The 22,057-nt window shown below is 35.4% G+C and overlaps 1 protein-coding gene across 1 annotated transcript in view; it reads left to right on the plus strand.

The window, feature by feature from the left end:
• fry (microtubule binding protein furry) overlaps positions 1-17,418 on the plus strand; it is a 48,239-nt gene extending 30,821 nt beyond the window's left edge. Inside the window, exons 46-57 of the mRNA XM_080163855.1 lie at positions 368-430; positions 5,812-5,919; positions 6,101-6,225; positions 6,625-6,733; positions 8,731-8,796; positions 9,152-9,211; positions 11,105-11,180; positions 12,345-12,431; positions 13,945-14,042; positions 14,650-16,013; positions 16,429-16,541; positions 17,011-17,418. Coding sequence (XP_080019981.1) covers positions 368-430; positions 5,812-5,919; positions 6,101-6,225; positions 6,625-6,733; positions 8,731-8,796; positions 9,152-9,211; positions 11,105-11,180; positions 12,345-12,431; positions 13,945-14,042; positions 14,650-16,013; positions 16,429-16,541; positions 17,011-17,055 — 2,314 coding nt within the window. The 3' untranslated portion in view covers positions 17,056-17,418. The remainder of the gene's footprint in view (positions 1-367; positions 431-5,811; positions 5,920-6,100; positions 6,226-6,624; positions 6,734-8,730; positions 8,797-9,151; positions 9,212-11,104; positions 11,181-12,344; positions 12,432-13,944; positions 14,043-14,649; positions 16,014-16,428; positions 16,542-17,010) is intronic.
• The last annotated feature ends 4,639 nt before the right edge of the window (positions 17,419-22,057 follow it).

The following is a 22,057-nucleotide window of genomic DNA, read 5'->3' on the forward strand; positions in this document are numbered from 1 at the left end:
ATCCAAAGCAAAACTTGTTTAACTTCAAAAAGATTAGAATACAAGAAAGAATACAAGTTTTTGCTTATCATATGCCTAGTTACAACCATTTAAACTTTCTATAACTACTTAGGCATTTCATGGGTATTTTTAAACACATGTATTTCTCTAATATCACTCCAGGGGCACTTGAGGCAGAAGTTGAATTTGATAACCCAATTTCCATTGGAATGGTGTTTGTACCCTTCCCAAAATAGTTATAAACCATCCCAGGACCTATGATTTTAATTGTAATGGAGAATACTATCGTTTTAGCTGGTAGCGATATTCTTTGCCACATAGACTGACAGACACCCTGTTTTTTTTTTTAATTATATTTTATCTGTAGGAAACGAGCCGCCGGAGCTGTAGGGGCTGAGGAGAGCAGCGATGACGAAGTCGAGTCTGTCAGGTATAAAATATTTTTATTATTGATATGAAGCTTCTCTGAAAGGGAGGACCCAATCGGTCTTATCGTATGCGAGTTCTAAAGGGATAATCTTAGATATACTGACAACTCTGTGGATAATCCAACCTTACATAAAAATCAATGTTATATGAGTTCAATTTATTGTTTATTATTTCATTTTTGTCTATAATCTGCGGCTTATCAAAAATGGCATTAAAGCTTCCCGGAACTAATGTAAAGCTTCCCTAAAATTGAGAACTAAAAATGTTCAGAGATTAGCGGAATCTTAACTGACAACGTAAGAAATAGGATTGATATTTGGCCAACACTTCGTTGCTATATTAAAAAATTATGAAGAATAATCCCTATGTACTTTTAATCCTCAATAATCTAAGGATTATTTTTCCATTTATATTTTTTTCTCATAAAATCTAAGTACTTAGTAACTAGTTTAAAAACATAGTTCACATAATATCAATAGTTTTTATATTTTTCCTAATGTACTATGTAACCATATACTATTAACATTTAGGATGATTTTAAAACAAGTATAACTGCATTCATAACTGGCTGAACAAACTGACAAAGTGTATTATTATCATAGAGAAAATAATTCTTTGTCATAAAAAAAGAGTAAGAAAAAGAAAGAGAAAGAAGGATATAAAGACAGACGAATGCAAGAACAGCGCAAAAACTTCATGCAAAATGTCTTTTTGCATGAACGACAGACATGCAGGCAAGGATAGTTGTATACTGAAAGCTTTTTTTTGGAAGGGGTATCTTCACTAAAAAATCAGCAATCTATCGGAAATAACAGGCGTTATATTTTCATTTCCCCCTTAAAGTTACGAACTATCTTACGGACATACAAAGTAAATACAGAATATCTTCGCTATTAAATTACCTACTGGAAATGATTTTTCGATGGAAATTTAATTTGTTTTCGTTACCAAGAGGTTACAGTTAGAAATTTTTATTAAAAATCAATAAGTCAAGAATAAGATATCATAGAATATTTTTTTTTATAATTCAAAATCGATTAGATAGTTAGAATTTATTCTTCCAATCCTTATTTTCTTTCTATCATAAATGTGTAGGTGACGAATAAAATTTTACTGATATTATAAGGGGGGGTTTTTTAATGCAACCATCTCGTAATCAGTGATTAAATGGCACTTAAAATTCGAATTTCGATCTGAAATTTTGCATGAGTAATCCTTGGTAGGTCTATTTTCCCTAAATCGAATAAAAAGTTGGAAAAGTATCGGCTGGCGGCTGGCAGCTCAGCCGTTTAGCCGTTTTTTGCCTATTTTCAGGGCAAATTCATCATTAATTACATAGGAATCAAGTTTTAAAGACATATTTTTGGTCTAATTCATGGTAAATGAAAGCAATAACCATTTTTAATATTTCTTGTACCAGCTGCTAAACGGCTGGAACCGGCTGAAAACGGCTGGGAGCTGCCAAGAGTATGAAGGGTAATTATGGCTTGTGACGTGTCTAGGGGTAGATTTTTATGGCTGCTGAGCTCAAAAATACTTCCAAAAATAGTGGCCGCTCATCCATATGGCAGCTGGGTAACAGCTGCAGCTCAGCTGGAAGCGGCCAAGAGTAGAATGAGTAGATAGGGCTTGTGACGTGTCTAATGGTCGGTTTTTATGGGTACTGAGCTCAAAAATACTACCAAAAATAGTGGCGGCCCACCCATATGGCAGCTGGGTAACAGCTGCAGCTCAGCTGGGAGCTGCCAAGAGTATGAAGGGTAATATGGCTTGTGACGTGTCTAGGGGTAGGTTTTTATGGCTGCTGAGCTCAAAAATACTTCCAAAAATAGTGGCCGCCCATCCATATGGCGGCTGGATAACAGCTGTAGCTCAGCCAAGAGTAGAATAAGTATCAAGGAATCTATCCATATGGCAGCTCAGCTGGGAGCGGTCAAGAGTAGAATAATTATGTAGGGCTTGTGATGTGTCTAGGGGTAGGTTTTTATGGGTGCTGAGCTCAAAATGCTACCAAAAATAGTATCGGCCCATCCATATGGCAGCTGGGTAACAGCTACAGCTCAGCTTGGAGCGGCTAAGAGTAGAATGAGTAGATAGGGATTGTGACGTGTCTAGGGGTAGGTTTTTATGGGTGATAAGCTCAAAAAAACTACCAAAAATAGTGGTGGTCCATCCATATGGTTGCTGGGTAACAGGGGTTGGTCTGAGCTCAAAAATACTACCAAAAATAGTGGCAGCTCATCCATATTGCAGCTGGGTAACAACTGCAGATCAGCTGGGAGCAGCCATGAGTAAAATGAGCACATAGGGCTTGTGACGTGCCAAGAGGTAGGTTTTATAGGTGCTAAGCTAAAAAAAATACCAAAAATAGTGGTGGCCCATTCATATGATTGCTGGGTAACAGCTGCAGCTGTGCAGTAAGCCGTTTGTTTAAGACTCAGCTGTAAGCACTTTTGGGACTATTGAAGGATAACCAAATATTGAATATTTCAGTATTGATTTAGTTGTTAAACAGCTAAAATTGGCTGAGAACAGTAACCAACAGATAAAAGTAAAAGTTTAAGACATAGCTTGTAATGTGTGGGGTAAGTTTTTATGGGTGCCAAGCTTATTAATACTCCCCAAAAATAGAAAGGCCCATCCATATGTCATCGGGGTAACGGCTACTGCTCAGCTGTAGCTGTTACCCAGCGTCCATATGGATGGGCCCCCACTATTATTGGTAGTATTTTTGAGCTCAACACCCCCATAAAAAGTTAAAAACCTACCCCTAGAAATGTCACATGCTATATCTACAACATATACTTTTGGCTGTTGATAACTGTTTTCAGACGTTTTTGGTAGTTTTTAGTGAAATCTAGAAATTAGAAAAGTGTTACTAGTAATATGTCCATGAAATAAAGTTATAATGTAAATTGGGAGAAGTTTAATTCTACTGAAATAATAAATTTTCTGTCTTAAACTTTTACTTTTATCTGTTGGTAACTGTTCTCAGCCAATTTCAGCTGTTTAACAACTAAATCAATACTGAAATATTCAATATTTGGTTATCCTTCAATAGTCCTAAAAAGTGCTTACAGCTTAGTCTTAAACAACGGCTTACTGCACAGCTGCAGATGTTACCCAGCAACCATATGGATGGGCCACCACTATTTTTGGTATTTTTTTTGAGCTTAGCAGCCATAAAAACCTACCCCTTGACATGTCACAAGCCCTATGTACTCTTTCTACTCTTGGCTGCTCCCAGCTGAGCTGCAGTTGTTACCCAGCTGCCATATGGATGAGCCGTCACTACTTTTGGTAGTATTTTTGAGCTCAGCACCCATAAAAACCTACCGTTACACATGTCAGAAGCCCTATCTACTCATTCTACTCTTGGCAGCTCCTAGCTGAGCTGCAGCTGTTACCCAGCTGCAATATGGATGGGCCACTACTATTTTTGGTAATAATTTCAGCTCAGCTTTCATAAAAACCAACCCCTAGACACGCCACAAGCCCTATCTTCTCATTCTGCTCTTGGCCACTCCCAGCTGAGCTGCAGCTGTTACCCCACTGCCATTTGGATGGGCCGCCCCTATTTTGAGTAGTATTTTTGAGGTCAGCACCCATAAAAACCTACCCCTAGACACGTCATAAGCCCTATCTACACATTTTACTCTTGGCCACTCCCAGCTAAGCTGCAGCTGTTACCCAGCTGCCATATGGATGGGCCGCTACTCTCTTAGGTAGCATTTTTGAGGTCAGCACCCATAAAAACCTAACCATAGAGACGTCACAAGCCTTATGTACTCATACTACTCTTGGCCGCTCCCAGCTGAGCTGCAGCTGTTACCCAGCTGCCATATGGATGGGCCTCCACTATTTATGGTAGTATTTTTAAGCTTAGCACCCATAAAAACCTACCCCTAGACATGTCACAAGCCCTATCTACTCATTCTACTCTTGGCCGCTCCCAGCTGAGCTGCAGCTGTTACCCAGCTGCCATATGGATGGGCGGCCACTATTTTGGGAAGTATTTTTGAGCTCAGCAGCCATAAAAACCTATCCCTAGACATGTCACAAGCAATATCTACCCTTCATACTCTTGGCAGCTCCCAGCTGAGCTGCAGCTGTTACCCAGCTGCCATATGGATGGGCCGCCACTATTTTTGGTAGTATTTTTAAGCTTAGCACCCATAAAAACCTACCACTAGACACGTCACAAGCCCTATCTACTCATTCTACTCTTGGCCGCTCCCAGCTGAGCTGCAGCTGTTACCCAGCTGCCATATGGATGGGCGGCCACTATTTTTGGAAGTATTTTTGAGCTCAGCAGCCATAAAAACCTACCCCTTGACACGTCACAAGCCATATTACCCTTCATACTCTTGGCAGCTCCCAGCTGAGCTGCAGCTGTTACCCAGCTGCCATATGGGTGGGCCGCCACTATTTTTGGTAGTATTTTTGAGCTCAGCACCCATAAAAACCTACCATTAGACATGTCACAAGTCCTATCTACTCATTCTACTCTTGGCCACTCACAGCTGAGCTGCAGCTATTACCCAGCTGCCATATGGATGAGCGGCCACTATTTTTAGAAGTATTTTTGAGCTCAGCAGCCATAAAAACCTACCCCTAGACACGTCACAAGCCATAATTACCCTTCATACTCTTGGCAGCTTCCAGCCGTTTTCAGCCGGTTCCAGCCGTTTAGCAGCTGGTACAAGAAATTTTAAAAATGGTTATTGCTATCATTTACCATGAATTAGACCAAAAATATGTCTTTAAAAGTTGATTCCTATGTAATTAATGATGAATTTGCCCTGAAAATAGGCAAAAAACGGCTAAACGGCTGAGCTGCCAGCCGCCAGCCGATACTTTTCCAACTTTTTATTCGATTTAGGGAAAATAGACCTACCAAGGATTACTCATGCAAAATTTCAGATCGAAATTCGAATTTTAAGTGCCATTTAATCACTGATTACGAGATGGTTGCATTAAAAACCCCCCCCTTTATACCTAGTAAAAAAAGCACCTATCAATAGTAAAAAGATTGTTTTTCCAATAAGTAGAAGATCCTAATTAAAGATGAAATTTATTTTATCTAATGGATATATTATTACTTGGATCCTACACCAGATTTGCATGTAATCTAATAAATTGAAATCCAATTCCCACCCTCCCTCCCGACAATTTTTTCCGCTGTCATAATATCCACGTATATTCTTCATCAAGTGTTAATCTAGTGACTACCAAAGATTTGGGTTTTATGATAAAGTTTTCGCCATCTTTTGACTAAGACTATCCACCTACTGCCATTGAATTAAGAATAACTTTAATTATGATTAAGTTTTATCCGCCAATAGGTGAATGCGTTCCCACTAAAATATTTTTTTTATTTAGTCCTGTAGATGATTTATCTGGACGTAGCAACGAGGAACAGAGCTCTAGTTTGTCCACAACTTCCAGTGGAGTTTTCCCACCAACATCTTTGCCGCTGGATAACATGAGGCAGGGTTGCCATGTCAAGTATTTGTGATCCCTTTAATTAAAGATATAGTTACTGCTTTAAATTTTTGTTAGGTTTGTATTAGTTTTATCAAATAAAAATGATAGTTCTATACTAAATTATGTTATACTCCCTCCCTCAAAGATAAAATATTTCAAAAATGTTATGGCAACCTCAAAATAGATCGAGTACCCCACACAGCGAGACCACGGAGTCTGGTGAGTGTAGCGAGGGAGAGATGTCCGACTTGACTCCCTGCAATCCATCTCCGTCACTCTCACAGCTCCTCTCATGGAGTGGATGTCAAGGTAGGAGTTTGGTGGTGGTATGTTGTATAGTAAACTAGGAATATAAAGGGTAATATTTTTTTTTAAAGAGAACAAAGTCTTACCTCTGACAGAGAACGTTTTTATTCGTTCTTTAAGGTAGTTTATTTAAATATTAAGATCTATTAGTCATTGGTTTAACTGCAGCTACTTCACAAACATCTGGCAGAAAAGTGTTGGAGCTTATTATTAAAATTTAAAATAAATGAAAAAAAGATATGTATTCATTATTAATTTCAGGGTTTGTAAGTGGTCCAAATGAATTAATACTTTTATTTACTAAAAATACCTACTCTTTATCTTTCTAAGTGTACATATCACCAGAAAGATGAGATTTAAATGGCCTCTTATATAAACTTGATTATCCTTATTTTAATTTAGGTGACAAAGGAGAAGAAGAAGTAGAGGAAAGATGGAGAATCCATGTCCAGAATCTCATCACTTCCTCCAGACAAGATAATATTATCATCACTTTCTCATTATTTGCAAGGTTAGTTATTTCTTTAATACTAGTTGCTACGCTACGGAGAGGGTGGGGAATATTAGAAAAATAGTACAAAACCAACACAAGACATTAATAAAGCTTCCCTTGAAAGTAATACCAAATCGGACCAATATTTACAGAGATATTTAGCTTCAGACAAAAAAAATCTTACTACTTTATAATATTAAAGGTTTACAGATCTTATGGCAAATAATTAGATTTTTTATCCATAGCAAAGTTTTTTTTTAATGAATTGAAAATAAGAGGGAGAGGGAATAAGATTTTCGGGTTTTTGTTTTACGGTAGGTTAGGATATGTTATATTACGTTTAGCTCTACCGTTGGTATAATTCGCGCAGGGTTAGGGCAACCTGCTGTGGTTGGATATGGAAGAAAATATACCCCCGTTCCTTTTTTCTCTCATTTATTTTAAAAAAATAAGGAGGTTGAGAGGGTTTTTTTGTTCCCTAATATTAAAAAAAAATGCTCTTCTTAAGTTAAATTTTATATTCATATCAACAAAATACAATTACTTAGATTTTAAACACAGACATATTAATCGATTATGTTTTATAAATGCATTTGTAATAAACTACCAGTACATGATCTGTACTCAAATTATTTCTCTATTTTTTGCATAAAAATTAAAAACAATTAAACATGACCATTTATATAACTACAGAGCTGTACTTTTACTAAGCACAGGTAATTGAGAATACGCCCCCCCCCCCCCAATTTTTTTCCAATTATTTGGATTTAATGAGGTGCACTTACCCTGCGGGGATACCCAGTACCCACATAACCCGACCTAAATTAAAAAGCAAATGACCCCCCCCCCCCCTCCTCTTATAATTAGGTATTTTAAAAAAGGGGGTGGATATACGCATTCTTAAACATTTTTGTTTTTAAAAAATGGGGGGAAGGGTATTTTTTCAGGACCATATCTCCAAGGGGTGTCGTCCTCCCCTTCAAATTATTTCTCCTGTACAAATGAATAAATAGATCCAGTTGTTTACGATATCTTAGCGTACATACAGACAGATATTCTGTAACTTTGGATAAATTCTAGAGGGAAGGTTACTGTACAGTAGTCTACTTTCATAATATAAAATTCTTTGTATAGAATAAAAGTTTGTTGTTATGCTGCTATTATAATGGATGTATAATTACCTGGAGCTTACACCAGATTTTCATGTTCTATACTAAACTTAACGGCTAAAATAACGATCTCCCCCATCACCTTTCCTCCTTCTGTATAAACCGTCCGATCAATAAATGCGGGGGGGAAATTAAAACCTAAATTGACGACAATTTTTCTCCTGTCATATCATCCACTTATATTCTACATCCATTGTTATTCTTCGTTGCTCTTCATTCATCCAGAAATAATCATTTATCATAAATTTATTTATTAAATATAATATGAGATAATATCCCACTTATTATATGGCCATTATTTAAAAGTTGAAGCTTACAGTGAAGCTTATTATAGGGCCAGGAGAGGTTGATATTTGTTTTTTTTTTGAGGAGGGTACCACCACCCCACCAATGTTAAGAGTTCAGTTCAGCTAATTCTCCCTATTATAGACCTCTCGGGGTTGAGCCGATGGTTTTAACATAAAAGAAATAACTATTGAGATATCATTGTAGAAAATCAACCAAAGCAATTATTATATTTTATTGAATGATTATACACTAGGTATATATTTAATCAAATATATTTAAGTGTCACCGTTTCTAGTTTTTCCACAGAAAAGAGACATTATGATTGTTAATAGTTATTTCTTGCATCGTAGTCATCGTATTATAAACAGCTTTCCGTGGATATAAATTGTCCAAATATGAGATTAAAACAAGTTTTATATTTGTGAAAAAACTGTATATAATATATACGATGCTAGACATAGTTTTTTCGTATGGATGAGAACCGGTTCTAATCAACCGGACAATAATCGGTTTCGAATGAATACGAGAAAAGAAATGATAAATATTAATTTTGTTTAGATTGTTCCAAGATGTGAGAGGAAGATCAATTATTCTTACAGAGGACTCTTGCTCTTTTCTTACAAAGTACGGTTCTCCTTTTTCTACAGCAGCAATGCTACTCTGCAAGTCTTGACTGGTGATAAGTTGTGTGTCTGTATGCCATGTACTTGTGATGTTATTATTATAGATATGAACATTATATCCTCACTCGAGAAGCTATGAGAAGCTATAATATTGCAAAGGAGGACCATATCGGTTCAGCGGTTAGCGAGATCCTTACAGACAGACATGCTTATTTCACTTGAGCTACTGTTTACAGAAAGTTTTATTTTTATTTTTATTTTTACATGATTTTGCTGAATGTGCTAGAATTTTCATCATTACAAAAAATCGCACTCCATTAATCAAATTTTAATTAACTCAGATAAATCTGTTTTAGGGATATTAAAGCAGCATATTCCTACAAACAACAGCTAGATCTTACAGTCAACAGATTCAGGTTACAAAAATAATATTTATTTGTAGCGACGCTATTCTACAATTCACAATATCTGTCTGTATGTATGTCCGTGCATCCGAAACGCTTTGGGTATATATTTCCCATACGATACTGTTTACTTTTTAAGGCAATAACGATATATTATTACATGGATGTTGCACTAGATTTCCATATTCATGAGATATTAACAGCTGGCTAAAATAACGATAACCCCCATTACCCTCATTTAACCCATTCCCTCCCCTCTTACTGGATGAACGCACTGACCAATAAATGAGGTCCATATTAGTAAGCTAAATTAACGACAAATTATTACCTTTTATTATATCCACGTTTATCATATATCAATTTTGCATTCTCATTTATCTCTCTGTTCTTCTGTAGTCATGGATAATGTTTTTTTTTAACAGTTTAGCTTTTTTCTAAAATCTTCAAATTCAACCTAATAAATATTTAATTCATGAAAGGCATTTTTTAATAAAGGTACAACTAAGGGGGGGGGGGTTAATGCAACCATCTCGTAATCAGTGAGCAAATGGCACTTTCGAATTTCGATCTGAAATTTTGCATGAGTAATCCTTGGTAGGTCTATTTTCCCTAAATCGAACAAAAAGTTGAAAAAGTAACGGCTAACAGCTCAGCCGTTTAGCCGTTTTTTTGGCTATTTTTAGGGCAAATCTGCCATAAATTATGTAGGAATCAATTTTTTGAAACATATTTTTGCTTTAAATCATGTGAAATGATACAAAAAAAAACATTTTTAAATTTCTAGTACCAGCAACTAGCGGCTAGAACCGTTTGAAAACGTTTTGGAGCAGCATAGAGTATTATGTAGGGATAGGTTTCGTGATGATTTCCCTTGAAAATAGTTTTAAAAATGGCTAAACTGCTGAGCCGCCAGCCGTTAGCTGTTACTTTTCCAACTTTTTGTTCAATTTAGGGAAAATAGACCTACTAAGGCCGATTACTCATACGAAATTCCAGGTCAAAATTCGAATTGCCATTTGCTCACTGATTACGAGATGGTTGCATTAACCCCCCCCCCCCTTTAGATTGTTTATCTATTGTTCTATCTTTCCATTCATCTTTTAAGATAAATAGTTTAATTCTTTCTATTAAATGATGTTGACAAAAATTTAAATTCTTTTTCATTAAACTTTAATTTCGAAGGACTTTTTATAATAGGTATTGTGTTTTTAAAAAGAACCTTTTAAGAATTTTAAACAATAGCTGGAAGTAAGTAAGAAATGTACACATATCTATCTAATTAAAATCTCTAAAAGTAGATCCTCCCCCTGTCCGACTTTTAACCAGGGTGCCGGAGCCGTATAATTTTGATGCGGCTCCGGCTCCGCGGAGCCGTATTTGGAAATACGGCTCCGGCTCCGGCTCCGGCTCCTACCTTAAAATTAATATATCAATTTTTTTTTCATTATTGAGTTTGATAAAATAAAATAAATAATATAAAATATTTTGCTTTTATTTGATTAAAGGTATATAAAAGTAGAAGGATGTGTGTCTATTTGTTAAGTAACAATAGTTTTTCAGTTTATTATATGGAAATAGACCGTTGCCAAATTATAATATTACTTTTAAAAATCATTTTTAGCTAGTCCGGAGCCGGAGCCGTTTTTAACGAAAAATACGGCTCCGGATCCGGCTCCGGCTCCACCAAAAATGTTGCTGCTCCCGGCTCCCGGCTCCGGCTCCAGAACACTGCTTTTAACAGTTAAAAATATGCTTTTTCTATATTTGTGATCACTTCACGGTTTAGGTGAAATTAAAATGATATGTAAATTAGTTTTACCTGTGTATATCTATCAACTAAGTTAGCAAACTTTCATGTAGGATTTTAAACTAGTTTAATCATAAAATGTATGTAAAAATTTTCAGGGAATTGGTGACAGTTCTTGGTAAACTGCCGTACTGTCCGTTTGTTTGGTGTGACCACAAGCTTCTACAAGATCTTAGGAATCATTTACTATTAAAATACTAAATAATCCCACAATAGTAACAGGATGTCTATCAGTCTGTTTGTGTGTAACGGAAGATATTGCTAACCGCTGCATGGATAGACAGATATGGCTCCTCTCATATACTTGTATACTAAAGTAACAGGATGTTAAGTACACTTGTCAATTTGTGTGGAGTGGACTGAAAGATATCGCTAACCACTGAACCGAAATGCCTCTTATTTACAGTGAAGTGTATAGGTATTGGAAGGGATATTGTACTATATAAAGTACTTAAAAATATATTTCTCGGTCATGTACTTCTTTTGATATTATCCTAAGAAATTGGTATTTTAAATGTAATTTTATTCTAGAAAACATAATTAATTCTTTTCACTGTGTTGCCAAGAGAAAACAAAAATGTGTAATCTCTTCAATGTGAAGTGGATTATTCCCCCCACTTCCTAAGTTTTTTGCTCAATGGGGGAAAAAGAAACGGGGGCAAGTTTTTTTCGCCCTTACCAAAGTCTTTGCAAAATGTTTAGAATCTACTAAGGAGGCAATTTATAGGAAACGGCATAAACGGTCCTTTTTTTCAACAATATCACGAATCTTTATGCCTAGCCACTTATTGGAGCCTTAACCCTGCATGGGCTATCACAACATAACCTAACAATAATCATTATAAATCAAATGTATCATTCTTATCTAACCTACGTTTCCAAAAATAATAACAAGCGCTTTGAAAGACCCATTTCCCTTAACAATTTTTAAAAATAAGCTGAGGGGGTGGGGAATGTTTTGTTCGCTGACTGTTGATAAGGATATTACCACCAATAATTACTTCTTAAAACATTGATCTTATTTTTGTTAACATCTAGTTTTATATTTATTACCAAGTAGAATTAAGAGAGGGATAATTTATAAAAGATATTAGTTTTTATTAATAAAATATTATATCACAGTTATATAAAAAAGAAACAACATTTGACAGGCGGAAAAGCTTTAGACAAAAAGATTTTTCCAGATAAAACACCCTTCCTCATAGTATCGTATTATACACATTAAAGACAAAGAAGTTTGCTTTATTTAAAATCATTTGGGATTTACTTCAATGTATTGGCCATTTTCTTATCCCTTTAGATCCCTTGTTTAGTATGGTAGTACATGATAATGTTTGCAGATTAACTGAGAGCATCAAGATTAATATTCTCCTAATCCAAGAAAACTTTGATACTTATGTTGACAAGAGAGATTCAGCATTTAAGGTGAATACATTCGGCTTCATTATTTGTAGAGCAGCCACTCTTTAACTAATATATAGTGTGTGTCAGTCTGCTTATATCTAAAATAGGGTTGGCAATCCGTACCCGAATCCGGAATCCGCCCAATTTTTGGTCAATTTTGGAATCTGAATCCGGAATCCGTTTTTTAATAGCGGATTCTGATTCTTAATTGGTAGGCTAAAATTAGCGTCTTGAATTTTTTCTTTCAATCCCCCCTTTTTGAAGGTAAAGATTATCATCATTATATATATAATCTTTTAAATCTGGTTCGATTCTCGGAAGTAAATTATAGAGAACACCAAGAACATTAATTTTTAGGACATATGTAGCACTTAGATTTTTTAATTTAAAAAAAAGACTTTTAAAATATTGCTAGAATCCGGAATCCGCCAAAAATAAGAATCCGGAATCCGCAGGAATCCACCATTTTTTTGACGGATTCTTGTAAGAATCCGAATCCGGTCCAAAAATTGACGGATTGCCATCCCTAATCTAAAAGACAAGAATCCTCCAATGCACTAATGGGTTCCAAAAATGCTAAAATTAACACTGCAACATTTAAAAAAAAGGTCAACGTCATCTATAAAGGGGAGCTAAAAAAAATAGGAGGAAAGACAAACGAACAATAACTCGTCTGTAGTGTCAGAACATTAGTTGGTCTAAATAAAATTAATCATATTTTTTTTGCAAAATTGCCTAATTTACGAATACTGTATAAGGACTTGCTTTCATTTTTAGGATTTAAATATTGAGATGCTTCGTTCATGATATGAGACTTTGTTGTGCTAGAATGCATCATTCCAAAAATAAATAGAAAAATTATATCATACAAAAAGTTGTTGTCCTAAAATGTTTAAAAATCAACATGTTTTAAATGGACAATTTTCTTCTAAGCCTACTATTTTATATTTCTAATTTATATATAAATTATTGCTTCCCTTTCCTCCTTTTAATTTAGTTGACGAATATGAAACAAAAAGCGGATATTAAATATCCTATAGTGATAGCACTGCCCAGCGAAGAAAAAGCATAATACACCAGAAATTAATATAGTTATAATAAGAAATAAGGACTATGCATGCACGAACTAGAGTAAGTGATTCTATGTACCTTCCAGCTTTGATTCTAAATTTTTTTTTGTGAATATACTAGGTTTATGTTTGATATAATTATACCAACTAAAAAATTACTTTTCACCATGGGTTTCTTTGAATAATAAAACTTTGAAATGTATTAAAGCATTTTTTGATGAAATATCATCAAATGCTTTGTTGAGATCAAATGTTCAATAAAAATAACACGCCAAAGCATAACCTAATGCTGAAAATTACGAAAGTACACTAATATAACTGTTTACATTATTACAAGTTTACTTTTGTGTCATAGCAGTTTGAACTCAACAAAACATTTGATTTTGTATATTTAAAATAATCACTTGCTCTCGTTCGTGCATACTCCTCTTTAAATTCATTAAATAAAACTAATTCTATTTTAGTGTCTGGAAGGATTGAAGGCCCACATGAAGTTGATAGCACTGGGAGAAAAACAGGATTCCTCCATCCACATTGATACTGACAATGTAGAGCTGTGTAGGTCAGTATAGTCAACTTCATTTTTTTTTGTCAAGCATGAATATATTTTCTCGTATTCATTCGAATCCGGTGGATAGAAACCGGTTCTCATCCATACGAAAAAAACTATGTCTAGCATCGTATTATATCCAGCTTTCTACGAATATAAAAATGTACAATCATAAGATAAAAACCAGTTTTTTTAGCCCGTGCCTTCGGCACCTCGTGGCTAAAAAACTGGTTTACACCGTATAATTGTACATTCTATATCCGCGGAAAGCTGTTTTGTTTCTAATACGATGCGAGAAATAACTATTCCAGTATGGCTTCGAAACAGATTTATTTCCGGTGGATTAGAACCAGTTCTGAAAAATTATGTACCTGATCGTATTACAGACAATTTTCAACGAATATTATAATGAAATCCCAAAACGGATTGCAATCTTATAATTTTTAATTTTCAAATCTGCGGAAAGCTGTCTAGACTAACAGTAGTGTAATAAAACTTCAGGTACAAAAAATATTGAGTACCATGTTCTTATTGCGGGAAAAATTAAGTTTTAGGTGAATATTTGGTTTGCTCTACCCTAAGATAATTTATTTACAAAACTTATTTGTTATAATTGCAGGTACTTGTACAAACTCCATTTCCAACAATACCTTCTGCTGGAGAGCTTCACAAAGTTGTTGCGCTCCCTGCACACCTCCATCCTAACCACCGGCAGTGCCACGGGTGTCAACAACATGAGCGAGATGTTGTCCAAGATGTGGCAGGGTTTGTACGACGTGCCGAAGGGCAGCTCACAGCCAGCGACGCCAAAATTGCGGTCACCGGTCGGTAGCGGTTCTCACCGGTCCACGGCGTCGCCACGCATTTGTACTCCCTCCCCGTCGCCAAGTTTGCGCAGTGCACGATCTCCCGTTCCTGCTGCTGCTGGTGATCAACCTAGCGAAGCTACAGACACAGAGGTTGGTGATGATACTGTCAGATCTGAAATAAAAGTTGATGTTGCCACAGGTGGTGTTACGATTGAGGAATCTCAACAGGATGCCAATTCAACTCCATCGCCCCGCCGGTCCACACCATCGCCAAAGGCAAAATCGCCGTCTCCACCAAAGTCGGCAGCTGCAAGTCCTACACCGCCAACAGATGATGTTGGCAGAGGCACGCCATCGCCAAAGCCTGGAACTCCAACCCCGTTATCACCATCAAGAGAGTTGTCAACCATAGAAGAAGCATCTCCCGAACAGTTGGCCGTATCTCCCAAACAATCTCCTGTACATTCTCCTTCACCCCATCAGTCTTCCAAATCTTCGCGCCATTCCTTGCAAAATTCGCGCCAAAACACTCCCTCACCCCGCAACACCCCATCGCCTCAAAATTCTTCTTCGCCACGAAACTCTCCTTCTCCTCACAACTCTCCTTCACCCCACAATTCAGCAGGATCCCCACGTCACTCTCCCACCTCACCCCCAAAATCCCCATCTCCCCGCAACACCCCCTCCCCATCATCTCCTACCCATCAATCCTCGCATCGTTCTCCTTCCCCGCCGCCTCGTCCCGGCTCTGCTGCCGACGTAGACGACGGTGAGCCGACCCCGACGGTGTGCAGCGAAGGCGAATCAGACCACGCCGCTTCCTCCCCAGTGCATTCACACCCCAAATATCATCCAATTGTCCCCGAAATATCTGTCACCCCGCCGCCCCGTTCGCCCTCACCTACCAGCGTGCACGTTGAACTGTACCCAACCAACGTTGAGGAGCTGAATGAAAAACTTGTTGGCCTACTGGACTCCGGGGAATGGAGGCAAGTCTGGAGGCTCTGGGTGGAGTGCAAAGCATTGTTGGAGGAGGAACAGGACAGAAGAGTATCTCATCTGGATGTGGATGGTAGAGGAGGAGGTATTGAGGATGAGGAGGATATGAAAAGGGAGGAGGAGATACAACAGATATTGGCGCGCTACTGCAACATCGTGGCTAAGAATAAAGCAAGTAAGTCAATTTTAACTAGATGTTTTTATATTACCTAATGTTTTATTAAATCAATATCTTACAATACTAAGACAATTTACATATAAAATGTATATAATGATTGTTGATCTAGTGCAGTTCACGGTAAAATGTTCTTGGTAATGATTATCGCGTGTTTTCTTCACATAACTTTCCCTGTGCATCAATGTAATCTTGTAACATGTACGTTCACCCGTTGGGCCGTTAGCAGCCTTTAAAGTTTATCGATTTTTTGTTGAGATAATCGTTAGGTACCAGGAACATTTTACCGTGAACTGCACTAGTTCCATGATTTTTAATTTGTTACTATTTGCAAACTACAAAAATCTAATTCTTCTTATAGGTATAAAATAATATTTCCTAAATATCTAGTTGCACTTTATTATTTCTTATTTAGATATATTTGTGATGACGATAAATCCTGGTGTTCTGGAGGATGCATGTTCCAGTCTTAGCAACATCTGTCTTCAGCTACTTTCAAATCTCAAACAGCTGGAAAGAATAAACCAGGTACAAATGCACAAATTTACTAACCCTAATGAAAATGGTAGAAATCTACCTAGAAGATTCTAACCAATTAACCTTTTTTATATAAACTATTTGCAATTTGTCAAAATTAATCATGAATTAAATGCTATTAAACCAGCGGCTGTATCCCTAGCATCTAGGGTCTCTAATGGAAGGGGACATAAAATAACTAAATACCATCCTAGGACATTTGAGAAGCTCTCCTCATAAGGAAAACACTTAACAGATCAGTAGTTATTGAAATCTTTAGCTTCAGACAAAAAAATCAAGTACTTTATATTAGGTTACGTCAAGAAAGGGTTAGAAAAGCAATGCAAGGCTAGTGCCTCCGCTAGGTTAGAAGTCCATTAACAAGTTTAAGTGAATTATTAATGGCTAAAATTTAGTCACACTTTATTCTTTAAATGATTCATGTTTTTCAAAATTTACTTTTTTAAATTTTATATTTCAGGGATTACGCAGTTTAGAAAGATCTACACATGAAAGTGTTCTATAAAGAAAAATATTTAGAATAAAGAAAACTATATTATTGCAAGCTAGCACACAGTTATACAAATATATATAAATTTCACATTTCACAATAGCAGGGAGGGAGGGGACAATGGGCTGTTTTATTACACTAGTCCCTAAAGTTTGGCTTAAAAACTTTGGCACTTTTCATGAATTTTTATTGGTTGGTTCATTTAGCTAAGTGTCCAAGCGTTTAAACCACTAATTGTAATCTTTAAAAGGGGTATTTTGTGTATTATCATTGGGGATGAACAATGAACATCAAATTATCGCCCACTGTCTTATCCCTTTAGATCCCTGACACAATAGAGTTTACTAGAAAATAACAATAAAGTTAAGAAAAGAAAAATTATCAAAAAATACCAAAAATATTATATTTTAATTTTGTTATTTATCCCTTTTTTGTTGATAAAATTTTTATTTTTTACTAAACAACTTGTAAATTTATTTTTTAGAATAAAATTGTTATCTTACATTACGTATTTAAAAATAAATATTATGCTTAGTAGAAAATTAATAGTAAAGCAGAGTTTAATAATTCTTAGAAATATTTTAGATACTTCTAGTATGTCTTCGAAACCAATAAATCTCCGCAGGATTAGAACCGGTTCCAAGTCATACTGAAAAATCATATGTAGCATCGTATTACAAACAATTTTCCACGAATATTAAAATAAAAATTAAAATCAATACCAGTTTTGTTAGGTCGTTGCTAACAAAACTGGTTTTAGTAACTTTTCATTTAATATCCGCGGAAAGCTGTCTATAATACGATGCGAAAAGTTAAATTAATAAAAAAAACTTTTTCTTAGTTCTCCTTTAAAATTAGTCAATTTTTTGTTTCAATTATCATAAAAGCATATTTCGCCAATTTTTTTGCACTAGAATAAACAAAGTTTGCACTGTATGATGTAAGATAAGAGAATTTAAGCCAAATTTTAAGGTGATGGACAAAAATTTGGGTGAATTTTGTTTTGGACTTCATGTATTTATTTTTATATCGAGAGGGAAGGGGGCATTTATTACCAAAAATTTACTATTAAAAAATGTTTCACTAATTTGTATAAATGCCCCCTCCCCCCTTATCTTTTGAAATGTAATTTACCCTGTATTTTAAATTAAGTGATATTTTATTATATTATTTTACTACTATTGTAAAAGTTTGTAATCATATGAAAGACGTCATTTATTAAATTATAATTATTATTATATTATATTAACCAATAAAAAACGGTATTCAAAATATTTTTGTTATTAATTTTTAGCGTGACTACTCTACAAGACTCATGTATAATGTCTGTATGCAGGGAGTAAGGGAGGGGACAATGGATCGAATATTCAATATTTAGGAGTCTCAGACTTTCGGTACTGGCTTAAAGGGAATGTGCAAGAATTTAGCAGTTTCTGGCTGACTTTAGGTACTAGCACACAGAATGCCGCTAACTCGTTTGTTAATTTTGAATATTGCAGACAAGTATCAAGTTATGATGTGGCTGGTTTTAACAATTTTCTCTCCAGAAAATATCATTTCATAGATAAAAACTTTATTGTGATATTTTTTTAATAAAAAATCTAAAAATCCAATTAAATTTTGGGTTATGAGGCTATGGGTTGAATGGGTTCCTGGGAGATTTTTCTAGTTATTAATTACATAATGGTTACGTCAGTCTGATGTGCTGGTAATATAATTTTTAAATGAATGTTTTTTTCTTGGAACTTTCTTCTTATTTTATTGTTTTCTGTATTGTATTAACTCTCCCTTTAAAATTAACTCCATATTTTCTGAATTAATCTGGATTTCAAGGTCTTTCAGCAAATACTCTTAAACTGAATTAATTGCCCATTGTCCCCTCCCTTACTCCCTGGTCTGTATGTCTGTCTTCCACCCTTAAACTATACTCTAAGGACACTAGTTTACTCCAGAAAATAATTGGGACAATCCTCATATTTTAAAATGGGTGTACAGACTTTCTGACAGTGATTATAGAGATGCTACGCTTTTAAATTATACCGTATGTTACAGGAATCGTCATGCAAAATTTTAAATTGAAAGTAAGATTAAGTCCTTTATAAGAGCCTTCCATAACGTAAAGGTTCTTCCTTGATGCAGATAGAATTTCTGATAGAGATTATTAGTTGAGATGTTATATCTCAAATTGTACCTCGCATAACAGGAATCATCATTCAAGATTTTAATGTAAAGTATGATTAAATCATAAACAAATTAATTTACGATAAGAACCATCATTATAGACCAGCTTTCTCATGATATAGAAAGGCTTTGCTATTATAAAGGGGTAGAAGCTATTTTCCAGTGTATGGCTTCAAAACCGATTAACATCTGGTGGATTAGAACCGGTTCTCAGACATACTGAAAAATCATACCTATACAGCATCAGTATTACAAATATTTTTCCACGAATTTTGAAACAAAAATCCTTAAATTAACACCAGTTTTGTTATCCCGGGCCTTTTTTTCATTTTAATAACCGCGAAAAGATGTCTATAAAACGAATGATAAATAATTATTACTCCCCCGTAGTGCGATGTTGCCATGGCCGGGGGAAGGAGGGAGAAACTAGCGTTGAACTCACCCAAGGTCGTTAGTTTCAGAAAAAAGGATGGTTGGAACACTTGACAAAAAATTACTCTCAATACTTATTTGCACAAATTCTGCCTTTGAAAGCTATAAAAAAATACTGTTAGAAAAAGGGTTTGTAAATAATTTTAACCGTCATTATTCACTCCCTCCCTGGTAAAAAAGCCACTACTTGTTTAAGAGCGTAGTGGAAAAAGTGGGGGGGGGGGGGTGGCTGGTAACTGGTTAGACAGACATGGGGAAAATTGAAAGGGAAATTCTAAAAATTATAGCTTTTTACAGAAACGGTTTGTCCGTCCGTTTCAGATTGTTTGGATCGTTAAATAAGGCCAGCTAGAATTGCCCTATTTGTTTTAAACTGTAAAAGCGTAGCAACTCTTATAATGTTTTCCAAATAGTCCTTTCTTCTATTTATATCATGTTTCTTGCCTACAATTTTGTTTAGACTTAAAAATAATATCATGCATAGTAAGTTAAGACACTCCAAAAGTGTTCATGATCGTTTGTCCTACAGTCAAATTTTAGAGCTCCACTTTTATGGATGCTGTCATCCTTGCTTTTTTTAAAAAAAGGAGTGGAGCCATTTGGTGCAAGTCTGTGTTATGTGTGCTTCAAAAAAAGAGTTGGACCCCGGATTTTTGAAAAATTTTCCATTAATACAACGCTGGTCAGTTGTGTTCTATATTTGATGCTTTGATTGGATGGTTTACCACAAATAAATAAATTTTATACTCTATATATTTTTATATCTAAAAAAACATTCTTATATTTCTATGTGTTTTTTTAACTTAAAATCCCCCTCATTTCAGATTGTTTAAATCTCATTTTATGAAAAAGGTATTCAGGAACACGAGGAAATCCATGTTTTAGTATCATCACCAACCATCCTGGCGCGTATAGAATAACAGCTAACTTGACAGGGTCATCCAGGTAGGATACAATTTCCTTTTCAGGCAAAAATAATAAAATGTCTTATCTTTCAAATATTAGGATCCAGGCCAATTCGAGATCCCAGTTATGATCCTGCAGGTCCAGTACAACTTTAAATGGCTCCTGTTGCTACAATTTTATACTTATAGATTTTTAGTTTTTATGGCTTGGATCACCTCCGAAGCCAAAATTTTATGTTGTGTTTAGAACATTAATAAATAACATTTCTTAAAAATACAGCCTATGTAAAAAATTCTTAAACTTTACAAGCAGGAGTTGTTTCTTTCTAGAAAACCATTATAAAACTGTGCTTACTTCCACAGGCCTTCCATGGCATGCCCCTAGGCATATAAACTACACTACACATGGTGCTGTCCCCCCCCCCTCTCCTCCCCCAAAACAGCTTCCTCTATGTAGAAGAGTAGTTTTCCTCCTTTGCTTGGTTTCATTGAAATTAATCTCTCTTAATCACACTTAGCATTTGGCTTGTGGGACCTGAAAATTTGTTGTAATTAAATGCTTTGGTGTTTCTTTAGACTTAAACTTTATGTGATTACTACTCCTTTAACAAACACACACACACAAAACGTAGACATTCCTTTTCAACCGTTACTCCCTCCCCGTTTCCCACCAGCCTGGGTTGCATTCCTTGCATTCCTTACTGGCGCCAATAATTTCTCGTCATTAAAGGGCAAAATACCGCCATATTGAATTTTTAAAAAGCGCCATTTTTATCTATCAAACTTCAATGGTCAGTTAAAAATATAGTCTAAAGTGTAAATTATTCAATGTAGGACTTAAATGAAGCATCCCTGTAAAGTCGACACACAGCCTGCTTCTAGTTACAAACCAATTATTAGATAAATAAGTTTATGAGGAACAAAATTGGTCTGTGGTGATGATGATCACAGAAAAAAAGAGAGATTTTTAACGACAGCTGAATTATTAGTACCAATTGAAGGTCTAGAAATATTATTAACTGTTGGACTTTTGTTTATTAATTACAAAAGATGTATTTATACAATGGTTAATATTTAACAGAGAAAAAGGACAAAAGTATATTTTATTCCAGAAAATAGATTTTTATTAAAATACTATCTAACAAGGATGACAACATTCATAAAGGCGAAGCACTGAAACGGTAGGACAAACGGACATTAACACTTGTATAGTGTCAGAACTGAATAATCATAATATAAATGTTTAAGAGTCGAAGCAAATTTGTAAGTAAATTTGATTATAGAGTTGCTTCACTTATAACATTGTACTTTGTTGTCCCAGGAATTAATATACCAAAAATCAGATCATCGGATGATTAAAATGGACGTAAGGACATTCTAATAATGATTATAGAGTTGCTACGCTTTCTAAAACGTACCTATCTACTAAAGGAATCACCAAGCAAAGTTTGAAATCGATAGGACAATTCGAAAATGCCTAAATTAACTAAAAAAAAAGC

The sequence above is a fragment of the Acartia tonsa genome, chromosome 6 (genome assembly GCF_053477335.1).
Source record: "Acartia tonsa isolate MP-2025a chromosome 6, ASM5347733v1, whole genome shotgun sequence".
Classification (NCBI taxonomy): domain Eukaryota; kingdom Metazoa; phylum Arthropoda; class Copepoda; order Calanoida; family Acartiidae; genus Acartia; species Acartia tonsa.